A 23,682-nucleotide genomic window follows, 5' to 3' on the forward strand; every position below is an offset into this window, starting at 1 on the left:
TTTAGTAGTAGTAAAGTTAGAATTTTGGTCTAAGTTAGACTTTAGGTCTAAACTTAGACCAAAAGTCTAACTTTACTAGTAGTAAACTTAGACTTTAGGTCTAAACTTAGACTTCAGGTCTACACTTAGACTTTTGGTCTAAGTTTACCTTTGTGACTCAGGCCCAATGTTTGCAGTATCTTGGCCATCATGTATAGTTTCAGCCAATGAGGCCCTGAGGTCTATCTGAGACAACTAGCAAGATCTCACTGGCCTTGTCCCATAGAGAGTGGAAGTGTCTGCGTAGAAGGTACGTTGGGTTCAAGGAGTTCAAGAATAAACTTGCAGAAGAGATGATTCCATTTTTGAAGGCATTAATATGTTTCAATACTCTATCCAGAGGATTGGTTGGAAAGGCATTAGCAGCGACTTTGCTTGTCGATATCTGCACCACCAGGTTTTCAGGCATAGGATGCCTTGTCATAAAACTGAGATCACCGGGGCAGGTCAAGGTTGCTTGGCCACTGGTTGACTCACCATAGTGCCCAAGCATGGCTTGGACCAAATGGCCATGATAGTGTCTGTAAGGGCCCCTTTAAATGGCCATACCATCTGACTTCAGAAGCCATACTGCCAAATTTCATTATAAGACCGGAGGCTACATTATGCATTTTCCTTTAATGCAGACCCAAGCAGCCGCATACAATACAATATAAAAAGTTCCAAAATCCGAACAAAGGCAACAGATAAAGGCCATGAGGCAACAACAATCAGCCTCTTTTAAATGCGGCTCCCAAGCAGATAAGTTGACTTTTCCTTTATATCCTTTGTCTGTATTAAAATGTATTTAATATGGTTTGACCTTTTTATCCTTAGGGTGTGTTTATGATGTGGCTTGACCCCCCATACCCCCACACACCCCTCCCCACTACCAATCTCCAATTTATGGAGATTTATCACCCTGTGCACGCCCCTATCCTTTGACTACGTGTCCTTGTATGCTAATAGCCGATATTTCTTTCATGCACTTGGCGCGTTTGATCTGTGTCTAATAAGCTGATGTTGTCGATATTTCTTTAGCGCGCTTAGTGCGTTCTAAATTATGCCCAATAACCCCCTTTATTTTGATTTTAGCGATAAGGTAAGTTCGCTCGTTAAAAAGTAATCTTTCCCTACCGTTGTGCACGGACACGCTCCTCGCGCCAGCAACCTCGTCTCCGCTTTTCTGATTTTCGGAGCGGAGGCTTAGAGGAAAGGACACTGGCAAAGGGGGCACGACATCCTTCCGTTGCTCAGTGCCTTTCTTTCCCCCTCCGGCCTCCAACCCATCGCTAAGCCGATCGGAGGCCCGAGGGTTACCATAACAACAGTGCAAGCTTTTCGCTCGAGCTCATTGTACTTGAGCTTCTGAGCATTACGAAGGCGGTTAATCCGGCATTACTTTTTTCTCTGAAATATTGCTCTTCTTAGCCCCAACATATATTCCCCCCCCCCCCAAAAAAAGGAGATTGTTTAACATTTCCTGCTAAATCTGTGTTCCTTTACCCTTAAAACATTTTACAATTGAACCTCTGGCTCCTCTTAAAAAGATTTATCTCTTGCCCCTTACCTACCGTACAATGTCCAGCACTGACTCCGATGAGGCCTCTGCCCCTACGGCAAACTTGGACAATAAGTCTTTTAAGAAAATGCTGCATCTAGAGATGAAATCATGTATGCTTGAGAGCCTTTCACAATTTGTGTGTTCTAAACGCCGCCCTCCGGATGAAGACGTTACCCACCTTTCACAGGATGAGTCGGATTTAAGAGGCAAGAGGTTGAAGAAGAGCAAACATGTAGATAAGAGCATGGGAGGTCCTGGCACTTCGTTGAATAAAGGAGGTCCTAGCACCTCGTGGAGTAATGGAGGTCCTCGCACCTCGAATCGTACAGGTGTCCTTCGCGGCACAAAAGATACAGGTGCCCTAAGCGACACACATAGAAGAAATGCTCGTTATAGCACTGGAGATGGTGATTCAGATGATTCTGACTTTTTAGATGAATATGTCCTCGATCTAAACGAGGAAGACCAAGACTTTGTGGATACATTTGAGGATGCACTATCCTCCTCAAAGGACGTGATCCTTAATCCCTTTGGTGAAGAAATGCTCTTGCCTCAGGATCTGAAACACCCTCGGAGCTCAGAATGGTCCCCGCAGGAACATGTTGTGAAGTTTGTAAAAAAATTGATAAGGAACCCTTTGGAAAAGGAAACATGCAACATTCTAAGGTCAGAATGTTCAAGACCTTCTGTTGGGGACAAAGCCTGTTATACCCCTAATCTTGACCCTGATTTGATTAAATTATTTTTTAAACTAGGGCGTGACCCTAGGAAAGGAATGGAAAAATCTTTTAAAAGCTGTCAGGATCGTCTCCTTGACGTCCTCGGTCCTCTGACAAGGATCCTGGACTCGGCCAAAGAGAGCCACACTCAGGGCACTCATCTCGATACAGAGATAAGGGGATGGAGCCAGAGGGCCATCATACTTTTAGGTAACGCAAATGCGAGCATTAACGCCGAAAGGCTAAGAGTAGTCCTTACTAAGATCAACCCAAAGCTTAGCGACCTTGCTGATAAGGAACCCTCTAAGAACCACAAAGGACTACTTTTTTGGAGAAGAACTGATAAAATCACTGGGCAAATATGTTTCTACATTCACTGCCCTTGACAAGGCGCAGCAAAACATGAGTAAGGTCTTCAATACCGGCAACAACCTGTTTGGAAGGGCCGGAAGACAGGGCCTATATTCCGGCCGGTATAATCAAAGGGCCAATGTCAGAGGACGTGGTTTTGGCAGAGGCTACCAACAATTCAACACCCCACAGTTCTACCCCCAAAGAGGTAGAGGCAACGAGGCAGGGGATTTAGATAACGTGGATCAAATAATCAAAACACTTCCTCAGGTGAGTGTTCCCCCTCCACCTTCCCCTTCCTTCCACTTAAAGGTGGGCGGCAGCCTCAGACATTTCCTAGAAAACTGGAAATTAATTACTCAGGACTCCTACAGCCTGATTCATGAAAAACGGGATTTGCGTGTCTCAAATAGCGAAAAATTGCGAATCGCTATAGAGAACTCACAAATCGGAATTCATGAAGATTACCGATAATAAAAAGCGATTCGCACGCGGGCGCAAATTCCGTTAGCGATTAACGATAAACGCAGAAAAATCGGTATTTCCGGCTACTCGCGTCGGGATAGCGAAATCGCTAATACACGTGATCGGGAAAACGGGAAGTCGCTTTTCGAGCACAGTGATGACATCACAACCAGGAAGCAGCCAGTTCCCACCCCCATTCACCACAGTGAGGCAGACCTCGAGTCAGCAATTGTGAGAGCTCCTGCTATCCCATTTTTGATTCCTACTCTGCAACAACAGTGCTGCCATGTCTGAGGAAGCTGTTCCTGGCCCCTCCAACACCACAGGGCGGAAGAGGAAGCTGAAATTCTCAGAACAGGAGCTGGAGCATCTGATAGAAGGGGTGGTGGCCAACCACTCCAAACTCTTTGGCAAGGACTCCAGGAGGGTGCCGGAGCAGGAAAAAAGGAGGATCTGGCAGGGAATAGCGTCCACCGTCAACTCCGTGGGTGTGGCCGATAGGTCACTGGACGAACTTAAAAAAAGATGGTACGACCTCCGAGGTCGTGCCAAAGAGAAGGTGGCGGAGCGCCTTGGAGAGGCATCGGGCACTGGAGGGGGAGGACCTACAGTCCCTCCAAACACAGCCTTGGAGGACCAAGTGGAAGATACGCTTGAGAGGGAGGCGTGCATTGGATTAACGCGTCTGGACTCATCCCGCCCCACCCAAGACACCCAAGGTAAGTGGCATGCGACTGCGACCCTGTCCCCTATGAATGTCCATGACCATATAGGCTCCCATAATCTTCCATAGTCATGCCATTGTTGCACATCAGGTAATGCCCTGAAGCATTGTGGGACATGTAGTGTGGCCACAATGTAGTAGTACGACAATGCAGCCAGGCAGGTTCCAAAGTACGCAAAGCCATAGTCAGTCAGGGAATGTCACCCAGCATGCATGTAGCAACTGCACGTCTGACAGATACATGCAACTAATGAACGTCCACTTACCCTCACAGGTGGAGCTGAAAGCAGCGACAGCGAAAGGCTGCTAATTGATGAGGAGGCCCATGATGATGAGGAGGTGCCGCCACAAACACAGGCACCAGCCCCTGCCGCAGCAACAACACCAGCAGCCAGGTCCACGACTAGTGTGCCCCCAGCCTCAGCCGCACCAACTGCAGCCGCAGCCAGGCCCACGACTAGTGTGTCCCCAGCCTCAGCCGCACCAACTGCAGCCGCAGCCAGGCCCACGACTAGTGTGCCCCCAGCCTCAGCCGCACCAACTGCAGCAGCAGCCAGGCCCACGACTAGTGTGCCCCCAGCCTCAGCCGCACCAACTGCAGCCGCAGCCAGGCCCACGACTAGTGTGCCTCCAGTCCCTGCCGCACCAGCAACGCCTGCTGTGACACCACCAGCAGCTGCTGCGACTACTTCAGGGCCCGCGACAGCGGCAACACAGCGGCCAGCCACTGTGTCAGGCCAGCAGAGCAGGCCTGGCAGGTCTCGCCAGCACACCAATGCAGCAATCAGCAGGAGGGGCAATGGACAGCGGCTGGCGCGAATGAGCGTCAAAAGACGCATGCTGCGTATTCATCAGCGGCAGGCACGGCAGCAAGGTGCCATACAGCTACAGCTGTACAACATTGGGCGCAATGTGGCCGGAGTGGGGGACCGCATGGACCGCATGACGGCGGCCATGGCAGGTGTGGGGGAGGGAATGGCCCGCATGACTGCAGCCATGGAGGCCAACACTGCAGCGATGACAACTCAGCGCAAAGCAGCACGCCGGCGCCACCATCAGATTTTGAGCCGGCTGGCGGCCTACACCAGGTCCAATTATGTTGCAGCCAATGCCACATCACAGTTGTCGCGGCGGTCCCTTGCACAGCAGCACCAACTCATCCAGTGCTGTGAGGATATGACCAGGGTCCTGGAGCACCTGACCACGGCGGTGATAGCACTACACCCTCCTGCTCTATCTACCACTGTTGGGGGTGATGATGTCAGTGAGGGGACATCAAGCATGAGCAGCCACTCAGCCACACAATTAGGGTCACTCAGGCGCAGCACCAGGCCAACGGCAGGAACACGTGCCTTGGAAGAGGATGAGCCACATAGGCGCTTGGGTGGTACGCGCAGGAGGCGCAATTGACAACATATGACTATTACAGGCACAGGCTGAGTATAAGCCTGCCCTGTCCCTTCACACAGCAGTATGCAGTAATAATGTTCGCAATGACGTTATTCAAAGTGGTACCATTATTGTGAAAAAACAATAATATATGTTTTTGCAGCACACATTGGCGTTGTGTCTTTATTACATTTTGCATGCATTTGTGATTTGTGAGGTGAGGGAAGAGGGTTCACTAGAAACTGTTCACTGTGATGTGGTTGCGACGTCTGTGGCCTTCAGCTGGGTTCTCCCCGCGTGCATGGTGCGCATGTGCAGGTGGCCGGTCGTCCCCTTCAGATTCACTGCCAGAGATGTCGACAGGTATCCGGCGCTTGGTTGCAATGTTATGTAGTATTGCGCAGACAGCCACAATGCGGCAGCACACTGCAGGACTGTAATACATGGCCCCACCTGTCTAGTGCAGTATGCAGAACCTGCTCTTGAGCAGCCCAAATGTCCTTTCTATGCAATTCCTTGTCCGTATGTGCGCAACATTGTAGCGCCGTTGCTGGGGTGTAGCAGGGTTGAGGTATGGGGTGAGGAGGTATTCACGTAGGGCGTAGCCACTGTCACCTGAATGAGAGGAGCAGAGGGTGAGTGCCTGTGCTGCGCTGCTACTTCATAGCAATGTGACATTGTCGACAAAGTGTACTTACCAAGTAGGTGTCCTTCCCCAAAGTCTCCCCTGGCCAGTTGTGTGTGGATGCCGCTGTGCCGGAATATGAAGGAGTCATGGGTACTCCCTGGGTACTGGGCAACAATGTCAGTGATGTATGTCTTAGCATTGCAGACCATCTGTATGTTGAGGGAGTGGTAGGACTTGCGATTGCGGAACATATACTCCATGCCAGCTGGAGGGCATATGGCGATGTGGGTACAGTCTATGCATCCGAGGACATGTGGAAAATGGGCTACGTTGTAGAATTGTAGCTTGGTCAAGTCCAATTCCTGTTGGCTGGTGGGAAATTTGATGTGTCGGTGTAGCTGGGTAAGCATGGCGTCAACAAAACTCTTGAGGCAGCGTGACATGGTGGGCTGGGAGATCCCCCCCAGCAACCGCTACTATCCCCTGGAAGCTCCCGGAGGCCAGGAGGTGCAGGCTACACAATACCTGCACATGTGTAGGCACCGCATTGGTACGCCTTGTTGGGTGCTGCATCAGGGGGTCAAGGTCATGTATCAGCTGGATTATCATTTCCCCATTCAGCCTGTATTTTGCATATATCTGCTCTCTGGTTTGGCCCAGCAAGGTGACCAGCTGGCGGAATATCCTGTCGTGGATCCTGCGTCTCCTCCGTGCTGCTCGCTGTAGCCTTCGCCGCCTGACCACCATGTACATTCCTGGCATTGTGGAACTCCTAATGCTGCTGCTGAATGTCCTTATGTGTGATTGGTCAGGCCTGAACCTGTTACTGATTGGCCAACGGTTTTTTGAAAGCAATTTTGTAATGGCTTTTATGGTTACCACCTGCTTTGAGTTGTCCTTAATTTGCGCCGCGCAAACTGCGATTTTTGGGTTTTTCGCTATTTTCGATTTTTCATGATTACCGATTGCGATTGTTTAACGAATTCGCAATTTTTTTACGCAGAATCCGTGGATTGTCGCATTTTCCGATTCGCTAATGCTCTCCTCCCGGGATTCTGCGAATATTATTGCGATTTCGCTATTATGTGTTTGTGATTTCGCTATTTTGGTGTTGAATGCCGATTACGGACATTGCGCCCGCAATTGCATTTTCGCAGCGATTGCGGGCGCAATTTTGCTTCATGAATCAGGCGGTTGGTTCCTAAAAACTGTAAAATGCTTTACAATAGATTTCTCACATACACCTACCCAGGCATTCTTCCCAAAAGAAATCCCCCTGTCACCAGACCAACAAAGTATTATAGAAGAGGAGATTTCCTCGATGATTAAAAAAAGGCGCAATTTTAGAGGGTCCTATCGAACAACTAGGCTTTATAAGCAACCTTTTTCTGGTGGAGAAAAAGGACAAAGGTTGGAGACCCGTCATAAACCTGAGAGAGCTGAACAGGTTTCTGACGTACAGACATTTCAAGATGGAAGGCATCCACCTTCTCAGGGACTTACTTCTAGAAGGAGACTGGCTAGTCAAACTGGATCTGAAGGATGCCTATTTTACCATTCCTATGGCAGAGATCCATCAACACTTTCTTCAGTTTCTTTGGAAAGGTCGCCTGTACCAATTTCAGGCACTCCCCTTTGGTCTCTCTTCCGCCCCTTGGTGCTTCACCAAGGTGATGAGAGCAGTTGTCTCTTATTTAAGGTCAAGGGGCATTCGTCTAATCATTTACCTGGACGATATCCTCATTATGGCCCAGGATTGCTCTCAACTGATCAAGGATCTGAACTTTACGATGAATCTCCTAGAGAGTCTAGGTTTTATCATAAACAAAGAAAAGTCACGCCTGATCCCCTCAAGGTCATTGGAGTTTCTGGGTTTCACGGCGGACACAGTTTGTTGCCTTCTTCTTCTTCCCTCGAAGAAAATCTTAAAAATAAAAATGGAAATAAAATGTGTACTCAAACGTCAGGACCTGTCCCTCAGATACTTGGCCAGACTCCTAGGCCTTCTATCCAAGCCATCTTTCCCGGTCCCCTAAATTACCGGGCCCTTCAGAGAACCAAAGCAAGAGCTCTGAGATCCGGACTTTGGTACGGAGATCGTATCTGCCTAGACCAAGAGGCTTGTTCAGAATTAAATTGGTGGCTAAACAACCTAGCCACATGGAATGGGAAAGTTATCTTTGGAATCAGATTCCAGCCTTCGTGGCTGGAGTGCCTGTCTACTGAATCAGAACACTGGGGGTCTGTGGTCTCGGGAAGAATCTCTTCACCACATAAATTACCTGGAATTGACCGCCGGTCTCTACGCCCTTATGAGTTTCAGACATTCCCTTCAAGGGAGATCTGTCATTTTAAAGATGGACAACATGTCAGCAGTGGATTATATCAACCGCTTAGGAGGCACCAAATCTGCGGACCTCTCAGATCTAGCCAATCTAGCTCTGGATGTTTTGGTTTGGAGCACAAGATCGCTCTCAAAGCGGAATACCTTCCGGGAGTGGTGAACATCTCTGCAGATTGGAACTCAAGATTCTTCATAGACACTAACTGAATTTATAGCGCCAAGACGCCCATGGGCAATCGTTGCGCTTTATAAATCGTAATAATAAATAAATAAATAAATAATTACAGCGATTGGAAACTGGATCCTTCCGTTTTCAATACCCTGAACAAGGTCTGGGGTCCCTTGGAGACAGACTTGTTCGCAAGCAGACTGACCTTCCAACTCCAGAGTTATTTCAGCTGAATGCCCGACCCCGGTGCTCTGGCAGTCGACGCCTTCCTTCAATCCTGTAAGGGAATCCGAGGGTATGCTTTCCCATTTTCGCCATGATTCAGAGGGTCCTTCAGAAAGTGAGACTGGAACAGTGTTTCCTTCTATTGATAACCCCCTTCTGGCATTCTCGGGCGTGGTTCCCGACCGTTCTAGAACTGACTTGCAGTCTTCCTTTTTTGATTCCTTCTCTAGGGAACCTTCTTACAGACGTAGACGGTCGAATTCATCCTCTAATTCAGAACAAGAGTTTATCCCTTCTTGCCTTGAAAGTTTCAGAAGATCTAACGAAATCTCAGGCCTTTCGGAAATGGCTGCTATGGCCAGTAAATCTCTTTGGTCTGGAGGTAAGTTGGATGACAACCTGAAAGCTGCTGACTGGTCTAATGCCAGTACCTTCGCACGTCATTATTGTAAACCTTTTCAACACATGTCTGATATTGTTTTAGAGAGCTACCAACATGCATAATGTAGCCTCCGGTCTTATAATGAAATTGCGATTCTCATATTAACATGACTAGAGACTCTGAATTTCATTAAAGACTCGGAGGCTGACATTATCCCTCCCTCCCACCTCTGGTGGCATTTCAATTGACAATGTTATCTTCACACTTTTTACTGTAATGCTCTTTATATTACGTATTACCAATCTGTATTTATGAACATTTATAACATTTTACATTTTATTCTTGGATTAATTTACTTCTCTTTTCAGATAATCCCTGATTGCCTGTTTTGCCACCTCATCTTCGTTGGATTTTACTCCATGGATTCCTTCATCTTACTCCTTCTTCTGTTCTACTTGTGAAGACTGTACCAAAATTTGACATTTCAAGTTTAAGGACTTATCTCTTGATGATTTAAAAGAGGATGATTGTTGTTGCCTCATGGCCTTTATCTGTTGCCTTTGTTCTAATTGGAACTTTTTGTATTGTGATGTAGGCGGCTGCTTGGGTCTGCATTAAAGGAAAATGCATAATGTCAGCCTCCGAGTCTTTAATGAAATTCAGATTCTCTAGTCATGTTAACATGAGAATCGCAATTCAGCGATATTACATTTGTATGTTGGGTCCGCCTGTGAATTCTGGTGAGAAGGTTTGATTTGTATGGCAATCACCTGTGAGGTATGATTGACATCTACAGAAGGTATAGGTACCACCATTGCCTCAGCCATTCTGATGCTGTCAGAATCCCCTTCGATTGAGTTCTGTGTAATTTCAATGGCACTGTTAGAATTGGTGGAACCGGTGAAAAGGTTTCAATTGATCACCTTGACCAATTTATTAAAAGGACATTCCCAACAGATCCTAGTTCTGGACCTCTGGGCACAAAGTCTTGGCATTTGTTTTTGAGCTGTCACAAGAAGATCAATAGAGCTCCCAATGTGTGAAGACATTTTTTATAGTTACCTCATCTAGGACCCATTTGCAGTTTTCCTCGTAAATCTGAATAAATATGGTTATTGACTAAGTGAGGCCAGAATGTAAACAACTTTAAGGGTCAGACCTCTGGCTACTTGCTCAAAGCCAAATCTTTGCACCTCCCTTGAGAGTGTGCTCAACCTTGAGCCTCCATGCTTGTTTAGATATGCATCACAGTTGTGTTGACCGTCTGAATTACGCTGTTGTTTGTCTCAAGGGATGGGAGTACAACTTTAAGTGCTAGATGGACAGCTTGTAGCTCCAGGTAATTTATATGATTAGAGATTTCCTTCTCTGTTCATTGACTTTGGACTGATCGATTTTCCAGACGTACTCCCCATCCTGTGAGCGAAGCATCTTTCACAATCATTAGTAACAGTGTTTCCTGTTGAAACAGCTCTCTTTGTACCAGATTCTTCTGGCTGCACCACAATACAAGATTGCTTTGATGCTGGAGTTATTTGAGGCTGCCTTCTTTATGCCGCAAGAAGGCCACTTCATGAATAGTGAAGGACTTTTAGTACGAAAAACATGGTTACTTGCTAAATGGCTGCTAGGGACATGGAGTAAATCTGTAAAGATCTGGTTTCTGTGGAATGTTTCTCTGAAGAACAGAGATGTGAAACCCTTCAGGTGTTCTGGGATACTTCTACCAAGGAAAAAAGAACGGATTATGGGACGCAACTGCCACTACAGTGCTTTTTGGGAAATTGAAGATCCTGGAGCCTTAACGGTACAGCAGTGTACTTTCACAATGTCATCTTATCAAGCTGTGTTTTTCCCCTCAATGTTAGACAATTTTTTGGCTCATTCAATTTCCGATGCTTCAATTTAATTTTAAAATAGGCTCTCTTAAATAACCTACATTTCAGAAAAATCTTGCCTTGAATAGGCTTCTGAATGGCGCTGCTCACCATGTGGACATTAGCACCCTTTGTACAATATTCTATGGACATCTATTGGATATAAAGAGGTCTGAGGTCCGCGCACGCAGCACAGGGAGGTATTCTAAAATGTTTGACTATCAATAAAAATCCTTTGTTGCAGAAGCAATGGTTACAAGAATTTACTTTGATACCGGTGTTGGGATTTTATGTTATGAATTTAGTCGTTTCTAAGCAGATATTTGTGACCGAGGCCTAGATGGGTGATCCATTACTGAAACGTACATACTATGAAATGGGTGATATTATTTAGAAAACACTAACCTTAAACTATGCTAGATGGAACTGGTTTAGAGGGTGGAAGCAGATTTAATGTTTCCATAGATTTAAATATGACTGAGTGAACATATCTGTATTATTATGTGCCAGTTATAGCTGAACCTCTGATAGAGGCGGGCCATTTCTTTCTCACTTGAAGAAGGTTGAAAGGTGCATACAAGCTTGCAAGACTAAACTCTGCAGTCACATAACACTGCAAATTACTTACCTAGGAAAGCTATGTGACATGCACCGTATTTTCTGCTAATGTAATGCAGTTTGTACAGTACATTTATGCAAGAATTCTGAGTGCTAGAAGCAAATGTTGACCCCAAACAATAAAGAATGTTGCAGTGACTTCATCAAAGGCATTTTGTGTTACCAAGCATAAAACCAACTTTTATATCAGATATTGAGATTTTATTGGTAGGGAATGATTACACTTTGTTTCAGAAATGTTATCTTAAAGTAGGATTTCCGAAATGTGTGAAAGAGACTACTATGATCTATCAACACAAGAGAATACATTTCCAAAGTAAAGCAATGACTTAAATTTTCTAAAAATAAAAAAAAAGATACTGGCTAACAAAGCTACCTCACCCTGAGATCTTACCTCCTTCCTCAGGGTCATCATGTGATGAGTGCTGCCTTTGCAGTATGCTTCCAGAATAAGCCCAAAACGCACTGCAACAGCGGGGACATGCATTTCCGACCTGCAGAGAAAGAAGACCATGAGTTTTATGTCAACACAGCCACACAGATAGAAAACTAGAAAATAATTTGGCAGTGTCTCATTTAAAGAAACACAACTATGAACTAGTAGTTATCTGAGCCTCTCAAAAACATTCCGAAAGTTAGGGTCCTCTTTACACCCATGGAATATTTAGAAGATGTGGCTAAAGCCATCTCCTCACTGCATGAAAAAGCATCAGTTAGCCAGAAACAGCATTGTGGTTATAGTGTTGTTCAAAATGAACAGCAGTCCCTAAAAAAAGCTGATTCTAATCAAGAAAGTTTGGACTCGTTTTAATTGTTTTTATTTTAGCCAGTACTAAGCAACTCGCAAGGGAGCCTGCCAACGCTGACGGGGTTGCAGGACCCCTGTTAGAAGTCAGCATTTTCTGTTGCCAATCTTTAATTTTTGATCAGGCTCAGATTCAGGAGTGGGGACACGCCCCCTTTAGTGGGCAGTATATTTAAACAGGGTGATGGCGCGTCTGTGCAGTTCACAGTAAGCATTTGGAGCAATACGTTATTTTCCTTGTATTTTGGAGGTGCATAGCTTTGTGTCTCAGTAGGAGTCATATTGGTACTGCCTGTGCATCTGTTTTAATCATTATAAGTTTTCTTGTTCACCCAATTGTTTAGGTCTCGCCTGAGCCAGCGCGCATGCGCTACTCTGCGAGGCTTCTAGTAAGGGCTTCAAACTCAGAGCACACGCTCGTGCGTGTGCTTTTTTTTTTTGCTTTCTCGCTATTGGCCTATGTGTGCGTCTTTCTAAGAAACACCTACAATAAGAATTGGACAAATGTGGCAGACCGTAATCTGAAATTTACTGCCCACTCCAGTAACCATCAAGTGGAATTCCTTGACATCTGGATTGAACACTGACACAATGAGATCTATGTGTCACTTTACACCAAACCGACTGCTAGGAACACCTTGTTGCAGTACGGCAGTTTTCATCCCCGATGCAGCGAGATAGTATCCCGTTTAGCCAGTTCCTTCGAATCTGAAGGAACTGTTCTGATCGGACAGATTTTCTTCGACAGGCAGATACCTTGAAAGAGAAACTCGCCCACCGCGGCTACCCCCACAAATTGATACAGGAGTCCTTTAAACGTGCCCGATATTTCAATCGGGAGACCTTGTTCTTACCCAAAGAGAAGAATCCCTTGGAAAAAAAACTAGTATGTGTAATCAGGCATTCAGATATCAACCACAAATTGAGACAGGCCATCAATTCTTGCTGGTACCTATTACATTTAGGCAATGGGGAAGACCATCTCCCCAAACCCATCTTTGCCTTTAAAAAGAACAAGAATCTCAAGAACTACTTGGTGAGAGGAAAACTACAAGACCCCCCGGTCCCCCAACAGACTGCGATATGTGGCATTGGCCCTATCAAAGGCAACCACCATTGTGGCAATTGCCAGGCCTGTCCCAATGCTTTAGTGGGTGACAAGATTGAGACCACCGAACGGACAGTCTCCCTTACCAAGATGACTAACTGTCATACGTCCAATGTTGTATACATCATCCTCTGCCCGTGCAATCTCCTGTATGTTGGAGAAATGGGATGGGAGGTCCGTATCAGGATAGGGGAGCATAAATCCAATATCCGTACTAGGAGAACGTCTGCCCCCCCTGGCCAATCATTGGTATGATAAAAAACACACCGAAGGGGACCTTAAATGGTCCATCCTAGAAAAGATACTGGTCCACCCAGGCCAAGACCCTCAGAGTGTACGGAAAAAGAGAGAAGTCTTCTGGATCTTTTTTCTCAATGCTGTAAATATGGGCCTTAATGACAACTGTCCCTGGGAGAATGTTTTCATCTGATTCTCTGCTTCGATCTCATCTATTGATAGGGCGATCTGTTTAGTTTTTTCCCGATGTAGAATGCTATGAGGTTTGATCCTCGATTTACCCCCTTGGCTCTGTGCCTAGGGACGCCCTTACCATGAATCTGTCTCTGGATGCCCATTGTAGTTTTATTTCTGGCTGATAACCCTGGATTTGATTTACTGTTAGTTTGTACCATTTTACCCGACCTGTTTATGTTTTTATTATCCTGTTATGTTGTTTACCCTGGTCAATTGCATTCTCTCGAACGGTGCGAGCCTATAGCCTTTGTTGCTCTCATTCAATCAGGCGATTTCCGATTTATTATTTGGGTGGGGGTGGGGGGGTAATATTTTACGCTTGCGCCCTTTGGCGCTTCAACATGGCGTTATCATCTTGTTACATTCCTGCGCTCTCTTTCGGGAGCATTCGTACTTTTTCCACTATGGTGCCAATGGCGGTATTATCCCGCTCCAGTCTATGGGGGCGTCCTGTCCTCTTTCCATGACGATGCCCTTACCTGCATCATCACGTTGGGGGCCGAGCCGTCCAGGATTTAAATGGACGGTATTCCGTTAGCCTACATACGCCGCTACTATCGAGACGGAAGCGAGTAGCCCGACCATCTGCGCCACATTGCCTATTCGTTATTGCCGAGAACACCCGGTGAGTCTATCTACCCTCTGTCACATACTTGGGTGTTTAGGTGCCTTAGGCCTATGAATTACAGCCCCCCCTTACCCGGCAACTCCACCCAATTTCGGGTGCATGGGTCGCCATTTTGGGCGTTTTTCGTCGTGAAGGGGAAGCTGGATGATATTTACCCCTATCCCCTTTGCCATGATGAGCTGTACTATTCTGTCTCAGGACCATCTTGTGGCGTTTTTCCATGTTTTTTGCCTTTGTGAATGTGGTGAATTGTGTGATTGAGATCTGGAGTTGTGTGTTGAGTGTTGGTAATATGTGAAGAACTGAATGTGTAGTACGAATGAGGAGTGTGGTATTGTATATTTTGAAATTTTCTGTTCTTTATCCACTTACTTGTATTATGTTAAGTGTGATATCTTTTTGAAATAATTGTTAAAAATCAATAAAACTTTATATTTTTGTACAACTTGGTGTGACTGATCTTCTCTGCACTTAAATTGCTCCGGTGACAGTGTGTTTATTTAAGGACCCTTCTCTGGGGCCTTGTTTCATCAATTGGGGCAGGTAGTTCTTGTTGTAGGTGTTTCAGTTGTTCCCCTGTTTACCTGCCCTTATTTATTCAGGGGTCCCCCTTCTTAGTCGTTTTTTTAAGAAAGACAGAACGCAATTGGCCAAAGGCAGGTGAAAGGCAGGTGCATGTCCCGCCTTCTCTCTCCCCTGGCCTAGGGAGCTCATTGGAAACAGATCAGCATTTTTCCTGCATGTATCACTAAAGGTAGCAGCATACCCAGGTAGCTTCCAGCTCCCTCTCGACGCTGAACTCAGTCTGTTGTGGCTGTTTGACTTGCCGGGACACTTTCTCATATGGGTGGAGGCGGTAACTTTCCCTTCTTCCTGTCGATCACTGCAAGGCTTTGAAGCTGCCACAAAGGCTTAATCAAGACTTTCCAATTATTTCTGTGACCCGTGGCTGCAGTAGAGTGTCTGGGTGCAGTCTACTCTTTTCGATGTAATCTCATGTGTTGTTGGGGGAACTGTTCCCCTCCTTGTACGTGCACTGGTCAGTGGCCGTATGCCACTGCACCATTTCATGTGCAGGCAGCTACACTTATACGATTTGGCGCCTCGCAAAACAATGGGAAACACTACCTCTCTGTAACAATAAAGGATGAGTCTTTTATGAATAAGATCCGATTTATTGAAGTATAAAAACTCCACCCGTTCACGAAGCGTCTGACCAGCGGCAAGCCAACGGTGACAATGGCCAACGGCAGAACAGGCGTTCATGCGCGAGTGACAACCATTTAATTATAAACATGTTTATACACGCGCAGCAGCGCAAACATACATCACGCGAATCATCGCGTGGTGTATGTCATAAGCATTACACTACATCACCTTCCCCCTTACAACAACAAAGAACCTGAAAATAAAAAAATAATAATAAAAAAAAACATTCAAAATCTAACAAATTCATTATTCCTCTCCGGTGCTCTAATAGGTCTGCCAAAAGAAGAAAGAGTTTGATCATTAGCAACATTTTGTCGATTAACAACATTCCTAGTACATTTTTGATCATTAGCAACATTTTGTCGATTAACAACATTCCTAGTACATTGTTGACTATTAATTTTAACAGGCAAGGGTTCAGAACGAGCAGATTCTTTTAAGACATTAGGCACACTCAACCAAAAGCTCCAATCCAAACCATCTGAATGATCTTTCCTATGTCTACCCCCAATAATCTCAGCCTGTTGATCGGTCACTTTCACTAATTGGCGCTTATTCCACCAACCCTTTTTCCCCACAAATGCGGCTCCCTTGCTAACTTTCAAAACCTGAACAGGCGCAAAGAATTTCGAACGACCTTTGACAACTCTTCCTGGATTCTTAATTAACACCCGATCACCCGCAAGAATATCCACAACTTTACCATCCATTCCTCCATCAAAATGCAACTTTATACGAGTTTGCTTATCCTGAACAGACCTCCTAACCGAATTTAAATCTGTCACTTTCTTGATAGTATTCTGACTCAACCAGGAAGGGAACAAAAGAGAACGATTTTCCCTCCCTCTCAAAAGAGAAAATGGAGATACCCCAGTAACACAATGAGGGGACGTATTATAATGCCAAACCTTTTGTTTGACAAAATCCTCCACCTTGTAATCACATGCCACTGCGGTCTGAATGCCTTCTTTAATTACCCTATTCCCCCTCTCAACTAGACCATTGGAAGCTGGAGAATATAAGACCACTTTCAACTGTTTGATATCCAACTCCTTCAAAAACCTACACATTTTTTCTGAGACAAAATGTGTCCCATTGTCTGTGACAATTAATTTAGGGGTCCCTTCCAAATCAAAAATCCTTTTGAGAAAAGATATAGTTGAATCCGAATCCAGCGATTTCACAAAATCAAAATACATCCACTTTGAAAAATAATCGACCAACAGAATCACATACTTATTCTCCTGCCCCAGGATAGAATACGGACCGGAAAAATCAACACCAACTTTTTTCCAAGCTGAATTTGGAAAATCAGTCGGGTGCAAAGGAACCTTCATAGTGCGCCAATGTTTGTCAGACATCAAACATTCAGGACAAGAATCAATCAAATTTCTGACCTGAATATCAATTGAAGGCCACCAATAATGTTGTTTAATACGCATAACAGTTTTTGTAACCCCTAAATGACCTTGGTGTGCCTTATTGATAATTGACTCACGCAGTCTGAAAGATGGAACACATTTTTCACCTCTACGAATTATACCATTCTCCACCGAAAGCTCCTCCGCAACTTGTGCAAATCTACGCAAATCTCCACTCAATCCCCTAGGTTCTGGCCAGCAATGAGTAGAATAATCAATGACTTTCAACAGCACATTGTCCACTGAGGCAGCCTCCTTCCAGTCACTCTCAGAAATAATATCACCCATCTCATTCACAGCATCCACCACAGTAACACACTCCACGTCATCCACCAGAAAGTCTTCTTCATCATCTTTAGTCATAGCCATCCAGGATAACCAATCGGCACGAAAATTCTTTCCTCCCAGAATATGCTTAACCGTAAAATTAAACTCCTACAACTTCAACACCAATCTCATAAGTCTCGCTGACATAGAAGCCGAGCTAGATTTATTAAAAATATAAACTAAAGGCTTGTGGTCAGTAACTAACTCAAATTTCCTTCCCCAAATATACATCTTAAATTTGTGAACCGCCCAAGCGCATGCTAGAGCCTCTCTCTCTCTATTGTCCTGTACCTTTGTTCAAAATCCTTGAGAGCTCTAGAAGCGAACGCGACGGTCTGCTCCTGACCGTTAACTCTCTGAGTGAGAACAGCACCCAGGCCAGAAATGCTAGCGTCCACTGTAATAATAGAAACAGCATCCTCCCTAAAAGCTTGTATGGCTTTAGCTGAAATAATCATTTTTTTCACCTCACAAAAAATTCCGTTTAACTCGTCAGTCCATACAAAACTGGAACCCTTCCCCAAGAGAGATCTTAAGGGTTCAACCAATTGGGAATAAGATTGAACAAACCTAGCATAGTACTCAGCTAAGCCGAGGAAAGACCGTAAAGTGTCTTTATCAGTTGTGGGTTTCGCATCCTCGATAGCCCTGATAACTGAGAACTTGGGAGTGATACCCTGGTCTGAGACTGTATGACCCAAATAATCAATCTTCATGACAGCAAATTTACATTTGTCGCTGCGGACTGTCATATTTCTGGACATTAAGATTGAAAACACATGCCTTAAAATCCTATTGTGCTCATCTAGGGATTTTGCAAAAATTAAAATATCATCAAGATATGCTTGCAACCCTTACATCCCTTGAAATAACAAATCCATGAGTTTCTGAAAAACGCTTCCGGCCGAAGCCAAACCAAAGGGAAGTCGTACAAATTTAAAGGCACCAAAAGGGGTGATAAAAGATGTAAGTTCTTGAGACTCTTTTGACAATGAAACCCGATGATACGCTGACCTCAGGTCGATCAGCGAAAACCATTTAGCCTCCCCAATGTTCGCCAGAAGCTCATGGATCCTAGGGAGTGGGTGACAGTCCACGATAATATTCTTATTCAGGGAGCGCAAGTCTGCACACAGGCTAATTTCCCCTGTCTTTTTGCGGGCAACCACGATCGGAGCCACCCATTGTGATGAATTCATAGCAGCTATGATGCCCTGATCACATAAATCCTTCAGCATTTTCTTCAATTCCGATCTAACACTCAAGGGAACCGCCCGTACCTTATATGCAACAGGCTGAGCCCCGGGGATCAACCTGATTTTGTGTTGAAACCCTTTTACACTTCCAACCACATCTTTAAAAACAGGTTTGAACTCAGTGAGGATGTCTTGAATAGCTGAAACATTAGTATCAGGACAATCCACTATGGAAACGGGTAAATCATTCTTAATGAATTTAGGCAAGTCACCCACCTTAATAGGGTCATCATCCCCAGGAACCAGATATAAACCCCTCCGAGCAAGATCTTTCCACCCCACGATGTTCTTTCCTTTTTCAGCAACATAAATCTTAGTTACCGTTTCCTTCCCAAGACATTGAACCAAAACTGAAAAATAACCAATCATGTTGATATCCTTTTCACCAAATGCCTTGGGGTTAACATCAGATTTTATCAGCTCAACTCTTCTATTCCATTTTTCATAGAACATTGAGTCTCTTAAGATTGTGAATGGGGAACCCGAATCTGCCATAACCTGCAATGGAACGTTATCTATAATTGCAGAACATAAAGGACCCTTGATAGAGTCTACATCCCCATTACAATCCAAAGCTACAACAATATTTTTGAAAGAATTTGAGCAAGTATCAACATCATACTCGATGAGGTTCAAATTCGGGGGTTTCTTGGCAAACCTGCATACTCCTTGGAAATGCCCAATCCGTTTGCAAACAGTACAACGTTTCTTAAGTGCTGGACAGTTTGGAGCATTGCCTATGTGGTCTTTAGAACCAAATCTGTAACAGAACACAATCTGTTTCCTTTGAAAAGGTTTAGGACCAAACTGTGTTTTACCCTTAGTGTTGATCGCACAAACAGTTCCTTCCTGATCAGAATCAGAAAAGTCAACCACACTTACTTCTTGTTTAATTGGTTCCATCACGACCTTACTAGTCAAGGTCGACCGCTCAATACTTAAAGCGAGATCAACTACCTCGCTTAATGATAGATTCTTACACCCCAGAATCCTTTGTTTAATTTTTCTTGAAGCGCAATTGAACACAAATTGATCTCGAATTAATTTATCTGGTGATGGTTCAAAGTCACATGTAATGGCTAGAACTCTAAGAGCAGAAATATACTCTTCCACTTTCTCCTCCTCCTTTTGTTTCCTAGAATAAAAATTATGCTTTCCAGCATAATATTAGGTTCATCACAGAACTGTTTCTTTAGTCTAGCAATGGCTTCAACATAAACATTCCAAGGATTATCTTCACTTTCATCTTGAGAAACAGGAGGGGCAATTGGGGTAATGCTTTTAAAAATTCTCTGAGCAGCCTGACCAAGACATCCAAAAAGAATCGCAAACTTGCGTTGAGGAGAATATTCTGAAGCATCAATTGCAATCAGATGATTTTCGAATAAACCAAACCATTCAGTCCAGATAATATCTGGAGTCCCTGATTTACTCAAAAATGGGGGTGGTTGGGTAATTTGATGCCACTGGTTGCCAGCCATAAATCCTACTTAATAACTATTGCAGTTATAAATTATAATATTATATATAATTATTAATATTATATGTTATAATATTATATCACAAAATAGTTATGCACAAGATCTGTCCAACAGTTAGAATAATTGTAAAATAAATACAGAATAATAACGTTGTAAAACTATAAAGTACTCAAATCGCTGTAGAAGTGGTAACTGTTTGAAATAACTGTTCAAAAAGCATGCGAGTCTCTGATGCGACGGGCGTTGTGAACAATTAAAACTGTAAGCGTGCGCATCGCTGAAGTAAGGTTTGCTATTTCCGGTTCATTAAAGATATGCGAGCGTGTCACTATAATGAGTAGCGCGTAGATACACAACCAGCTTTAAAATGAATAGTCACCTTCAGGACAAGCGTGTGTATCGCTGTAGCCGTGTCGCTAAAATGAATAGCGCGTAAAACCAGCTTTGAAATAAATAGTCGCCTTCAGCGTGTGTCGCTGTAGCTGTGTCTCCAATCACCAATCGTTCAAAATTCAATAAGCGTGCACATCGCTGTAGAGACGTGCAGTAGTAAAAATATCTACACAAAGACTCAGCCACCAATAATCGCCACCGCTTAATCCAGCTGATTGACACCAACCAATAGGCAAGGATATTTCATAGGAGTCGGAACGACGTCCAGTCACATGCAGGGAAAAAAATAATAATAATCCAGACACGCCTCCTAAATCCAAAAAGCCAATAGGAAATTTGTGGCTTACCAATCACGTCTCATGTTCTGACGCTTCCTGTTAATGATATAGGACGTACTTCCAACAACGGTCCTACCAGAATGACATCCACAGTCAGACGGAGAATACGAAGATCTTGATCACGAAGTAAGTAGTCCAAATGCAACAAAATTCACGCGTGGGTACGGGTGGGGCTGTTTCCCCGATCCTCGCCAAATGTAACAATAAAGGATGAGTCTTTTATGAATAAGATCCGATTTATTGAAGTATAAAAACTCCACCCGTTCACGAAGCGTCTAACCAGCGGCAAGCCAACGGTGACAATGGCCAACCGCAGAACAGGTGTTCATGCGCGAGTGACAACCATTTAATTATAAACATGTTTATACACGCGCAGCAGCGCGAACATACATCGCGCGAATCATTGCGCGGTGTATGTCATAAGCATTACACTACACTCTCCCCGCTCTTTCCTGACACACCATGTACAGTATGATTTTGGTGCGGGCCCCGCTCCTTGAGGCAATCCCTGGGTACAGCACGCTCTTCACCTACGATTTGGCCCTGAAAGGCTGCGGCTCCTTGCCTTGCTTCAAGCGGGACTGCAGAACGCTGCATGGCCCTTCGGTGCTTGGACACATGTGCCCACTATTAAATAAACAGTTCAAAAAATTGTGCTGTAATCGGATACATTGTCGCTCTGACTGAGCAGGGAATTGTGCGAGAATAAATTAGTGGATAAAGAAAGAAAAGGGTAGTTGCTATCAAAATATGACAACAGTACTCATTGTTGGAGCCAGGGCGTCCCTCTTAAATTAAAAATATGCATTCATCTTGAATAAGTGATCCCTGTTCTCCTCGGTTCAAACCTCGAAGAGTGCGTGAGTCTTGTGTGTTGCTATGCATTGTCTGCACCATGTGCTGCGGGGAGGCTCCCCTGGCCTGGAGGCGATGGAGTTAAGCCTGCTGCAGAAATCTAGAAGGAAAAGTAGAGTGTTTTAGACCAGCCCTTCCCTAGAGTTGAGACGCATTACTCATGAGAGAATCATAAATCCCGAGGGGGCGCATTATAGCGGTGACTGCATTTGTTATCTGTTTCTTCAAAAATCCAACTGCTCCCTTCATGTCTGACACTTGGTGTCTAACGTGCTGGCACCTGAACAGCCTAGATCTGTCCTGTTACCTTCATAGAGAAGCCTCCTCTTTTAAATTCATGCTTAGTCTCAGCCTCCACTACGAGGTCTGCCCCTGTCCAAGAGCCAAGTTGTCTTCTTCTCTAGGATCTGTCGGCTCTTGCCCACTGTGGCACCTTCAGCAGAGGGCTGCTCTGGGGTTTGCAGTTCTCCGAGACATTGCGACACTCGGTTTCAGGTGCTGCCTGCACTTGTCTCTGCAGGCTGCCGCATAGACTCACAATAAGAAAACAAGTTACTTACCTGTAACTTCAGTTATCCAGTATTGGTATCTTTCATAGATTCACATGCCTGAATCATTCCCAGTCGTCGAGGCGGGAGTCCCACGGTATATAAAAAAGCAGTGCCAAAAGTAAATTACAGTAGTGGGCCCTATGAGAAAGGCCTGAGGCCTAGATAGTAGTAGCCTATCTACCTCATTATGCTAAAAAGACCAAAGTCTTTGTTCCAACCAATCAGCTCACAGCACCCTCTAGAACCCTCTCTGCAGAGCCAGTTCTCCTCAGATTTTCGTTAGCACAAGTGGGAATGACCATCCCAAAATTAGAGAACTGACTCCCCGGGGAGGAGGGTGGGTGCATGTGAATCTATGAAAGATACCAATACTGGATAACTGAAGTTACAGGTAAGTAACTTGTTTTCTTTTCCAGTATTGGGGTATCTTTCATAGATTCACATGCCTGAATCAGAATAGCAAGCAGTAAGCCAGGCAAAAGTCGGTTGCGGATGGTGGGAGACTTATTGTGATACACTCCCATAAACACATGTTTAACAACCAACAATTGCAAAGTAAATATATTACTAATGAAAACATGACTAAATTCCAAAGAGTAGTCATATAATATTAAACATGAAAAGTAACATCAGTACAAGAGAAGCAAGTAATCTGCAATACATGTACATTTTTAACCTCCACAGAAATATTGGAAGACATAGACTCGTTATAAGATGAATAAAACATTGGTTACCTAAATCTGTTCTTATGGAAACAGGTGACGTAAAACCGCTTGACCAACTGCCGCATCATCTTGACTTGCTGATTGCAGGCAGTAATGTCTTGTAAATGTGTGGACATTCTTCCATGTCGCAGCACGGCAAATATTCTCTAGCGTCACTCCTGCAAATAATGCTGTAGACGCTGCAACAGCTCTAGTAGAGTGAGACCTGACAGTCCTCTGTAATGGTCGGTTAAATTTGACGAAGCAAATATTGATCGCGAGGCTATCCACCTGGAAATTGTGGCTTTAGTGACCGCTTTCCCCAGTGTAACTTGGCCATAAGCCACGAATAACTGATCTGATTTCCTGAAGCTTTTTGTTCTTTGAAGATAAAACTTCAAACATCGTTTAATGTCCAAAGAATGCAGTGTTCTTTCCCCCGGATTTTTAGGATTTGGGAAGAAAACTCGCAATTTCACTGGTTCGTTTAGATGGAACTGAGAAGGCACTTTGGGTATGAAAGTTGGATTAGTTCGAAGAGTAACATACTCTTGAGAGAAATGTAAGAAAGGTTCCTTTATAGTGAAAGCCGGAATTTCTCCTGCTCTTCTGGCAGAAGTTAGGGCTAAAAGCAAGGCGACCTTCCATGTCAGGTACTT

General features: G+C 44.5%; 1 protein-coding gene across 2 annotated transcripts in view; it reads right to left on the bottom strand.

The window, feature by feature from the left end:
* PIK3CD (phosphatidylinositol-4,5-bisphosphate 3-kinase catalytic subunit delta) overlaps positions 1-23,682 on the bottom strand; it is a 628,820-nt gene that overhangs the window by 240,306 nt on the left and 364,832 nt on the right. For both annotated transcript variants that reach the window (XM_078642291.1, XM_078642292.1), the window contains exon 16: positions 11,868-11,967. In XM_078642291.1, the coding sequence (XP_078498417.1) occupies positions 11,868-11,967 (100 nt within the window). The remainder of the gene's footprint in view (positions 1-11,867; positions 11,968-23,682) is intronic.

The sequence above is a fragment of the Lissotriton helveticus genome, chromosome 5_1 (genome assembly GCF_964261635.1).
Source record: "Lissotriton helveticus chromosome 5_1, aLisHel1.1, whole genome shotgun sequence".
Taxonomy (NCBI): domain Eukaryota; kingdom Metazoa; phylum Chordata; class Amphibia; order Caudata; family Salamandridae; genus Lissotriton; species Lissotriton helveticus.